This window comes from Gossypium raimondii, chromosome 13 (genome assembly GCF_025698545.1).
Source record: "Gossypium raimondii isolate GPD5lz chromosome 13, ASM2569854v1, whole genome shotgun sequence".
Taxonomy (NCBI): domain Eukaryota; kingdom Viridiplantae; phylum Streptophyta; class Magnoliopsida; order Malvales; family Malvaceae; genus Gossypium; species Gossypium raimondii.
This window is the reverse complement of record NC_068577.1, coordinates 13,373,343-13,383,082: the sequence shown is the minus strand read 5'-3', so window position 1 is coordinate 13,383,082 and position 9,740 is coordinate 13,373,343. Positions and strand designations below refer to the sequence as shown.

Below are 9,740 nucleotides of genomic sequence, written 5' to 3'. Positions count from 1 at the left end.
ATTGTGGAAATTTTTGTTGGTTTAAAAGAAAACCACATCGATATCATCTACATGGAGGTTTCTAAATCTTTTGATTTTGATTTTTGCATTTGATTTTGTTTGCTCATCTTAAGTTTTCAAGTTTCAAAATTTTCAAAATTATTCTACAATTTTGAGTTAGGATAACGGTAAGGAAATCTTTTAGTATCTTTTTTACTTTCAAATTCTCTTTAGGGTTTAACTATGAAACTTAGAAAATTCTTTTAGGGCTGATGAATAAATATGGGATTTTATATTAGCTTTTAAGTATCTATATCTGTGTATGCTAAATTTGGCTTACGTATAATTTGTTTTTTTTTTTCAAATTTGGGTAATCCATGTGATAAACCCTTATTTCAACAAAATTGAGAACATTAGATCCTTATTTGAAGGTTTTGGAACGTGTTAATCCTTATTCAAGCAACCTTGAAAAGGTTAGGCCCATTTAGCCTAAGATCTAATTCTTATCGTCTTATTGCTCTACTGGTGTAGAGTTTGGCAGTAGAATTGAATAAAAAAATTAATATAAAACTAACTCATACCATCATGTATATATATGTTATACATAAAATAATAGACCTGCATTTCATACTTCTCAGCATAAACATTATACTTAAGAGGATTGATTAGCTTATACAGATGTAAAATTAGTTTTTTTCTTATATGATCTTATAGTTTCATGTAAAGTTTTGAATCAATTCATCGAAAATACCATTTTTTATTCGTCCTACATACCGTACTTACAAACTTGAACAGGCCACAACATGCACAAGAAGCACAACCGATCTCGCATTTACCGCCAAGGGACTGCAAATCACAACAAGGTTAACCTTATATGGGAAAAATGCCATAAAAAAACACTACATAGGAAGCAGACCATCAAAGCAGAACATCTTCTGCCCAATGCTGGTATTCAAGTTATTGCCCCTTGGAACAAGAAACCGGTAATAACATCTGAAACTATCCCGTAAGTATGTTGGCATCTGAAGCCTGATCAGGTCCATTAGTCAGAAGGAAGAAAGCCCCGAAATTTGTCGGAACTTCTCGTAAGATACCCAGAAAAAGAATTGCCAAGGACCAAGCCTTGCCCATGTAGGAAAGAAACCTTTCCACAATGCTGTTAAACCTTCGATTTTCACCGTCTTCACCAAACAATCATATGAGCTCTTGTACATAACATTCCCTTCCTTACTAGCCGCTTGATTCATCATTCTTGTCTTCACAACATCAGCCGGACAACTCAGCATTGTAGCAGAGAGACCTGACATGATCGATGCCAATGTGTGTGCATAGATGTTATCATCAGATATCTGATTATTTATAACAAAACGTTTTGCATGATCATAACAGGCTAGTTCACCCATGTTCACTAAGAACGCCCTCTGAACATTTGGCAAAACCCCTTTCCAAAGACCTCCAAGACCTTCCATGGCTACAATTTTGTTAAAAGCATCAAAGAGTCCTTTGTATCGTGGTTGAAGACCCTTGTTTATCAAACGGCCATCCGCTTGCATCCTCACCTTAACAAGATCAGCTGGACTTGCCACAAACTGTACTACTAATACTATTACATTCCAAATCAATACTTATAATAATCAATCTTGTCAAAAATGTAAGTGCATAAGCAATAGCTGGATGGCTAACACTGTTAATTGCTATGAAATAAATTGTTCTCAAAAAGCAACCTAAAACATTAGGCTGAAATATAATTTTTTTACTGGTTGAATATAATGGACTGAATTTTTAAGTCACCATAACGGTGAGATCAAATATCAGAAAAAATTTTCATGTCATCGATTTATTATAAGTAGTGGGATTAAATCTAAAATTTCAGCATAACAGAGCTACTGGAACCTTTTACGTATTTAAGAAAAAGTAATAATCCCAATTCATTTTTTTGGCAATTTCAAGAAAGCAAATTAATCTCCATGATTTTGATTCAGTATTTGAAGGCAAACCTGAGCAATAGCGCCGGAAATGCCACCTACAAGCGCTTTAGAAGACAGAGAAAGAGAGCCATCGGCGCTCACCAAATTCCTTAAATTCTCGTAACCGACGATCCGAATGGGAGTGTAGAACAGATGCCTACTAATAGCCGGGGAGAGACCTTTATACAGCCCTGAAACGCCTTGGTCACGGACGATACCGGCGGCGACACGGAACGAATTGGTGGGACGGCGCGTGGAGGAGGAGAGAGGTTGAGACTCGCCGTGAAGCTGGAGCCTTGTCTTGGTTAAGTCTATGGGAAAGGTGGAAGTTTCCGCCACCATAGCCGATAGTGACGTCAACAAGATCTTAATTCCGGTTCGGGTTCTGGTTTCTTTATGTCCATGGACATTTGCCTTCATTTGATCTTTGAGACTTTGAGAGACAACTAAGCTAATGGTGGGTTTGAATGAGCGATAGGGTACAGTGTGGTGCTTTTAGCTTACTTTTTGTCTCAGTTACAATATCTAATCTCCCCGTTGCAGCTGTTTTTACACTAACCGCAAGTAAACGCATCGCCCATCCAAACTCACCCTAAGCTAGCTTTGAAATAAATAAGTTGAAAAATGTTATTCTGGTTTTAGTCCCTCTTATCATAATAAAATTTAGATTTCATCCTTAATTTTAAGTTGACCTAATCTCACGTCTACTTCTATAATCTTTTAGTATGTCTAAATTAATTATTGCCGCTGAAAAAATGCCCCAAAATTGAATGTTATTTGAACAGTGACAGATTTTACCATTAAGTTTTGAGAGAATTTAAATTAATTTTCAAAAAAATTTAGGTTTTAATTAAAATTTTAACAAATTAAAGGCTTAATTAGAATTTTTAAATTTTTGAAAAATCTAATTAAAATTTAAAAATTTGAGGGCTTAATAGAAGTTCTAAAATTTTTAAAGAGGCCTAATCTAAAATTTTAAAACTTTAAGAGGTCTAATGAAAATTTCTAAAAATCATGAGGGAATAATTAAAAATTTCAAAAATTTTAGGAATCCAGGTACTAACCATGTTCCGCTTTCACAAGTTGACTATAAGAAAGTTGTTAGAAAAAAAATAACGTCATAGAGGGACTAAAATTTAAAATAGACCAAAAAATGGCTTTTGAAATAAGTGAAACGACACATGTCATGCGTCGTTTAGGTGGAAATTGAGCAAAAGCGATTCATGGCAGTGGCGGTAAAGAAGAAATCGAAAAAATGGAACTAAAAAATTCCACAGTTCAATTCTAAGCTGAAGTAGTGAGACCTAAGTTAGGGTTTTTCAAAGCAAGGAGAGGATTTGTGTTATTTTCTTGTCAATGGAGTCATTAACTTCTTCTCCAGTGTGCAATCTAGGGATTTTGACCAGTCTCGACAACGACTCCGTCCAAGAAATCCTCCAAAGCTACGACGGTTTCTGCACCGCCGCTAATTCTCTCCTCAAAAGCTCCGGCGATCTCTCCCTCGAACATGACTTCGTTTCTCATGTTCACACTCTCTGCAAACACGGCCTCCATATTCTCTCTCGGGACTACTTCCTTAGATTACTAGAGGTAATAATCGGTTAAGCCATTGCAGTCTCTTTCGAAATTAAATTTTCTTGATTTCATTTTTTTTTCTAAATTATAGGAAGCCTTTGAGAAAAATGGGGCGTCGAGATTTTGGCGCTATTTTGAGGATTATAGCAAAATTGAAGAAGATTTAGAGAAGATTGATGAGGATGAGATTCAAAGAGTGCTTTGTAATGCTTTGGAGGAGATTTGTTTAGAAAAAGAAAATCAAGAGAAATGCTTGTTAATGTTAGTTCATGCACTACAGTCCTATATGGATAATTTGACTGATGGAAAGCCCGACTTTGATGTGGGAAAAGTCTATCTTTTCTCAAAGTATCAATTAATTGTTTCCTCCATACTTATGGCCAACCTACCTCGACATTTTCCCGGTATGAAATTACTAGCTTTTTATTGAAAAAAAGGTCAGTTCTTTCGTTGTGCATAACTGGGGTTTTATTATTTGATTATTAGCTGATAATTTCATTGATGTTGTTAGAGGTGCTTCACTTTTATTTTAAGGGAAGGCTTGAGGAGTTAAGTACCATAATGGATGGAGAATTAAATGAGGAAAATGAGCATCGAGATAGAGATGAGATGGATTTGGATGAAAAGAACAAGTATAGAACTGGTGAAATGGATATTGATGAGTGCTATTCCCAAGACAAGTTTTCAGAGAACAGTAAGTTGGTGAGGAACATTGGGAAGGTTGTTCGTGATCTTAGAAATCTTGGTTTCACATCAATGACTGAAGATGCCTATGCTTCTGCTATTTTCATGCTTCTGAAGGTGGGCTTGTTATTTATCATAAAATATGTATGCACACCTTATGTAATTGAACTCAACATAGTTATCTGATCTTTTTTATTCAATTTTGTATTGGACTTTGTGCTTTTTGTTTTCTTTAATGATTCTCCTTTAGAAAATATTACCTCTGGCTTACATTGCTTATCATGTTTTAGGCTTAATAAATTTACCTTATTTTAGCAACATTCTTTCCTTGTTTGCATACAGGCTAAAGTACATAATCTGGCTGGTGATGATTACCGGAGTTCTGTTTTGGCTTCCATTAAGGGTTGGATACAGGTTGGTTTTGGTGTTTGTAAATCCTTCACATTTTTCCTTTTCATTGAAAGCAACTTTAAGAAATCAATTCATGGATGTCTTGCCAATCTTGCCATTAATTTTGGTAAAATATTAAAGTATCTCTTTCCAGGTTTCATGTTATTTCAGGTTTTATTAACTTGCTGTTTTTTTTTCCCTATGGTTAAGTTACTTGAGAGCTTGTTCCTTACATTTGGAGAATATTGTACAGGTCGTTCCTCTGCAATTCTTGAACGCATTGCTTGCTTATCTTGGTGATTCTATTAGTTTTGACCAACATTCATCAGGTATCAAATCACCTCTGGCTTCACAACCATCTTCATGCTATTCTGGAACAAATACTCCGTCAGAAGGACTCATTCGATGGAAATTGCGGCTAGAGTATTTTGCTTATGAAACATTGCAAGATTTAAGGATAGCCAAACTATTTGAGATTATTGTGGACTACCCTGAGAGGTAACTCTTTTCCCATTCAAAAATTTCATTATTCCTGCAGCTCTCTCTCTCTCTCTCTTCTTTTTAGGTGAACCTCTGTGAGTTTGAAGAATTCTCTTTCCAAGAAAGTTATCATCCCTCGGCCTTTCTCCTCTCTCTGAGTTTGGGCAAAAGAAGACAGATGGGACTTAATTATATTCTGTAGTACTGCTTTTTTATTTTTGTTTGTGTGTGCATGTGTTCATTGCTTGAATGGAAGTTGGTGGTGCGATAGAAACTATTCATGGAAATTCCTCATCGTTTAAATTCTTTCTGACTACTACAGTTCTCCTGCAATTGAAGACTTAAAACAGTGTCTTGAATATACTGGACAGCATTCTAAGCTGGTTGAATCCTTTATTTCTGCACTAAGATTCCGCTTACTTACTGCGGGTGCCTCAACCAATGACATATTGCATCAATATGTTTCAACAATCAAAGCACTCAGGACCATAGATCCAGCTGGTGTTTTTCTTGAAGCTGTTGGTGAACCAATAAGGGACTACTTGAGGGGAAGAAAAGACACCATAAAGTGCATTGTGACCATGCTTACAGATGGCAGTAGTGGTAATCCAAATGGATCTGGAAACAGTGGGGATAGCCTTCTTGAGGAATTAAATAGAGATGAAGAAAATCAAGAAAATGTTGCAATTGATGATGATTTTAATACGGATGACAAACAGGCTTGGATTGATGCACAACGGTATGTATACTGCTATAGCTGTTATTGACAATGGTAGTTTACATGTATATAAACTACACAATCAAAATTGTCATATTGACCTGCATCTCTGTGAGTTATTTCTTGCTCAGCTGGGAGCCCGACCCTGTTGAGGCTGACCCTTTAAAAGGTAGCCGAAATAGAAGGAAGGTTGACATACTTGGAATGATTGTCGGCATAATTGGTTCAAAGGACCAACTTGTTAATGAATATCGTGTTATGCTTGCTGAAAAACTTCTGAACAAGTCAGATTATGACATTGACTCAGAGATACGGACTTTAGAACTCCTCAAGGTATGTTGCCTCTATTTTGTTATTAGACTCATTCTGTTCTTTTTTTCTCCCTTAAGTATCTCTTCTGAAACTTGCTTGTTTGTATATTCTTGTTTTTTCCAGATACATTTTGGAGAGAGTAGCATGCAGAAGTGTGAAATCATGCTTAATGATTTGATTGATTCCAAGAGGACAAATACCAACATTAAAGCAACCATTAGTAAAACATCTCAAATAGGTATTCCCTGGTTTTGTATAACTTTTATATATGGATAGCTGGATCTAATTCTACCTTCTTCTAACCTAATCTGTTTAACATTTGTTGGAACTCCAAGATCCAGTGGCTGCAGAGACTGGGATTTCTTTGGATAATCTTGATGCTACAATCATATCTTCAAATTTCTGGCCTCCAATCCAGGCATGCGTTTCACTGATACTGTTTCTTTTCTATGTTAAATTATTAAAATTTACCTTTTTCCGTTGTTGTTAATGATAGGAAGAGGTTCAAAACATCTCAAAATAGCATTTTAGATATTCTTTTTTCCCATTCCTCTTTCTCCTTTCGGCTTTAAGTTTATTATTTACCAAAGCCAAAGTGCCTTTTTGGCAAAGAAATTATTTGATCAAAGGAAGGGCTAATACATGATAGTTAGGGATCCATTTGATTGATGCTTTTACTTTTTTCTATTGGTCCCATATATTCAAATTCAATTCAAATTTATTTTATTTTCACTTTCTATCGAGAAAAGCAAAATGTGTAAAGAAGAGCCACCAATCAAACAGAGCTGAGGGAATCAATTATACCAAAAGAAATTGAGAGAGTTGAATAACTTCAATATATTTTCTTAACATGTAATTTATCATGCCACCTTTAGTTTCATATTTTTCTCTCTTTTCTTTTTCATTTCACTTTTGATTTTCATATGGACCACGTCTATGAAGAGTTCATAAATTGACAATCTACCTGAAAGGGGAAATAAATGATTTTGTATAAAATATGCAAGAGAAACTTGTTCAGGACAGTGTTTGTCCAAAGAAGGCACAGCAGATATAGAATATGTTGATGTCCAACAAACTTGTAGTTTCCTTGTTGCCCGTGCTTATGTTACTGATCAAAATCCTTTCTCTTTTTTTGAAGTAATCTAGTGTTTCTCATTATCGTGGTCACTTTTTCACAAATGTTCTGGAAATTTTCAGGATGAGGCACTTGTCATTCCTGAATCTGTTGATCAGCTGCTCTCTGATTATGCAAGAAGGTTTCATCAAATCAAGACTCCTCGAAAGCTAATTTGGAAGAAAAATCTTGGAACAGTCAAGGTTAGGTCTTTCAAAGTGTAATTTGTGAATGCCAATGAATGCCCTTTTTAGTATCAATTATTCTTATTGCATTACCAATATGACATAACTAACATTTATGCTTTTAATTAATGAAACTATTGTAGTTGGAGTTGCAATTCGAGGATAAGGCAATGCAATTTACAGTTGCTCCTGTGCATGCAGCAATTATAATGCAATTTCAAGACCAAACGAGGTACTTTCAACAATCACAAACACTTTGCATCTTATTGTTCATGTGAAAATGGTATGTTTGTTTTCCACTTTCAGTTGGACCTCTAAGAATCTTGCTGCTGCTACTGGGATCCCTGTTGATGTGCTCAACAGGAGGATAAGCTTTTGGATAAGTAAGGTATGTTTAACTAATTCATGTTCTTCCATATAAAAAAAATAGTCCCGGTTCAAAATAATGAAATTTCCTTTTGCCACGTAATAGCTTGAGGCAGCCCCTTGATCTTCAATGTGTTATTCTATTGTAATGCAAAAATGTATTTGCCTCTCAAGATATAAGTAATACGGTAAATTTCCCTCTGTAGTTGTGGTTTGGAACGTTATTGGGAAGTTGATGAAATCTTCCTTCTCAGTTACTAGCGTTTTAGTTATTAGTTCTCAAGTTCGAAGTACATATTCTGCATTGTTTTGATTTGTTGTTGATACAAATTTCTTGGTATTTTCCCTCGCAAGTAGGAGCTAAAAGTTTCTAGTAGGTAGAAATTTGGCATTGTTTGGTAATCAATACGGGAATGATTGGAAAATGAAGTCCATTAACAAAGTTATTATCCTCACTAAATCTTGTATCCAGGGTGTTCTTACTGAATCACTAGGAACAGATCCTAGTGACCATGTATTTACCCTAGTGGACGGCATGATTGAAGCTGGCAAAAACAGTGGTAATACTGGAAACTGCGAGGAGCTTCTAGCTGGTGACGAGGAGGCAGAGAGATCTGTGGCTTCTGTTGAGGATCAACTACGTAAAGAAATGACTGTATATGAGGTATGTGATGCATGTGAATAGTTTTCCATATGCCATTTTCCTTGCTGATGCTCTCTAACCAGAATTTAGGTCATTGTAGAAATTCATCTTGGGTATGCTTACAAATTTTGGCAGCATGGCATTAGATCGAATTCATAATACTCTAAAGGTAGGATGTTTTGAGATGCCCCACACTTTATATTGAATACAAGTCACATAACTGCTAACGTAAGACAACATGTTGCTTTCAGATGTTTTGTGTAGCCGACCCTCCATATGATAAATCACTCCAACAGCTTCAAAGCTTCTTATCAGGTCTAGTTTCTGAAGAAAAATTAGAGCTCCGAGATGGAATGTACTTTTTGAAGAAGTAATAATCCGCTGATATAGTAATCGGCCGTCAATTATAAAGCATTTAACAGGTAGCACCGGTAAGGATAATCTTAGAAATTGAAGGGTGCAATCCCCTTTCGGAAATGTATTCAATACTTATGAGATGCTTTTTGGATTTGTATCTTGTTAAACTTGATGTATTCTAAAATTAGGCCGTCTAACTTTGCTGTTGGCCTGACAGGTGAGCATGAAAATTTCCATAGGATCGTTGTTTCATATTTGCCACCAATGGTTGACACCTTTTCGCTTAATTAGCCAGTATGATTCTGTTAAAGCTGGTCCTTCTCTAGAATCACCTTACTTCCGAGTTCTGACAAGATTTATGCAAGTAAAGCTGGATGTAACTTGGGATTCTGCTCAAGATTGGACATATCTCTATGTTGATGATACTGTCTGGATGGTACTACAGCTACCAGGCTTTCATGGTCGAACTCTCAAGATTGGAACCCTGGCTGAGGGATACAAACTATTGCGTTTTGAGGAATATTTGAGGCTGAGGCTCATGTTATTACTAGTTCTGTTGACTCCCAAATTGAAGAAAATTTTGTTATAATGTAAATAAGTCCCCGTATAATGCAAATCTTTTAAGATTTGAATGTTGTTATTGCACATTAACTTTTCATTTTTTAATGCAAGTTTACTGTCATAAACTAAGATAATAAAAAGAACTTTCAATAACCAATCAATTAAACCATAAGACTTATATACTGTGTCAACTTTATACACTGACCTTCCAAGTTTGTATGGTGACTTGAAAGATTTAACTAAAAATTTGAATGATTTGAATCCAAATTTAATTTAATAACTTTTACTCAAAATCATTTAAATAAGATTTATTTAGAAAATTTTAAATTAATTGAACCTAATTACGTTTACTAACCCATGTCAATTAACTCATATAGCCGTTGACCAAAAATTTCACTGAAATAAACAG

General features: G+C 35.3%; 2 protein-coding genes across 2 annotated transcripts; one reads left to right on the top strand and one right to left on the bottom strand.

Annotated features, from left to right (window-relative positions):
• Positions 1–655: 655 nt before the first annotated feature.
• LOC105783848 (mitochondrial uncoupling protein 3) lies at positions 656–2,474 on the bottom strand. The gene is made up of 2 exons (XM_012609528.2): positions 1,977–2,474; positions 656–1,568 (listed from the first exon to the last, which is right to left on the bottom strand). The coding sequence occupies exons 1-2, from the start codon at positions 2,364–2,366 to the stop codon at positions 1,026–1,028; spliced, it is 933 nt and encodes a 310-aa protein (XP_012464982.1). The 5' UTR covers positions 2,367–2,474; the 3' UTR covers positions 656–1,025.
• A 695-nt stretch (positions 2,475–3,169) lies between these two features.
• On the top strand, positions 3,170–9,415 carry LOC105783419 (anaphase-promoting complex subunit 2). The gene is made up of 16 exons (XM_052626665.1): positions 3,170–3,536; positions 3,613–3,925; positions 4,033–4,322; positions 4,548–4,619; positions 4,849–5,093; positions 5,398–5,814; positions 5,925–6,126; positions 6,229–6,343; positions 6,441–6,523; positions 7,303–7,422; positions 7,548–7,636; positions 7,711–7,792; positions 8,243–8,434; positions 8,514–8,582; positions 8,665–8,844; positions 8,988–9,415. Exons 1-15 carry the CDS (start codon positions 3,303–3,305, stop codon positions 8,785–8,787), a joined length of 2,646 nt encoding a protein of 881 aa, XP_052482625.1. The 5' UTR covers positions 3,170–3,302; the 3' UTR covers positions 8,788–8,844; positions 8,988–9,415.
• Positions 9,416–9,740: the final 325 nt, after the last annotated feature.

What these genes read in the sequence shown, in the direction of transcription:
- LOC105783848 (XM_012609528.2), bottom strand. Translation starts at nt 2,366, where the DNA reads ATGAAGGCAAATGTCCATGGACATAAAGAAACCAGAACCCGAACCGGA. An exon ending in TTTCCGGCGCTATTGCTCAG is followed by an intron (nt 1,569 to 1,976) that starts GTTTGCCTTCAA and finishes TTAGTAGTACAG; the next exon opens with TTTGTGGCAAGTCCAGCTGA.
- LOC105783419 (XM_052626665.1), top strand. Translation starts at nt 3,303, where the DNA reads ATGGAGTCATTAACTTCTTCTCCAGTGTGCAATCTAGGGATTTTGACC. An exon ending in ATTGTGGACTACCCTGAGAG is followed by an intron (nt 5,094 to 5,397) that starts GTAACTCTTTTC and finishes TGACTACTACAG; the next exon opens with TTCTCCTGCAATTGAAGACT. An exon ending in AAAATCTTGGAACAGTCAAG is followed by an intron (nt 7,423 to 7,547) that starts GTTAGGTCTTTC and finishes AAACTATTGTAG; the next exon opens with TTGGAGTTGCAATTCGAGGA.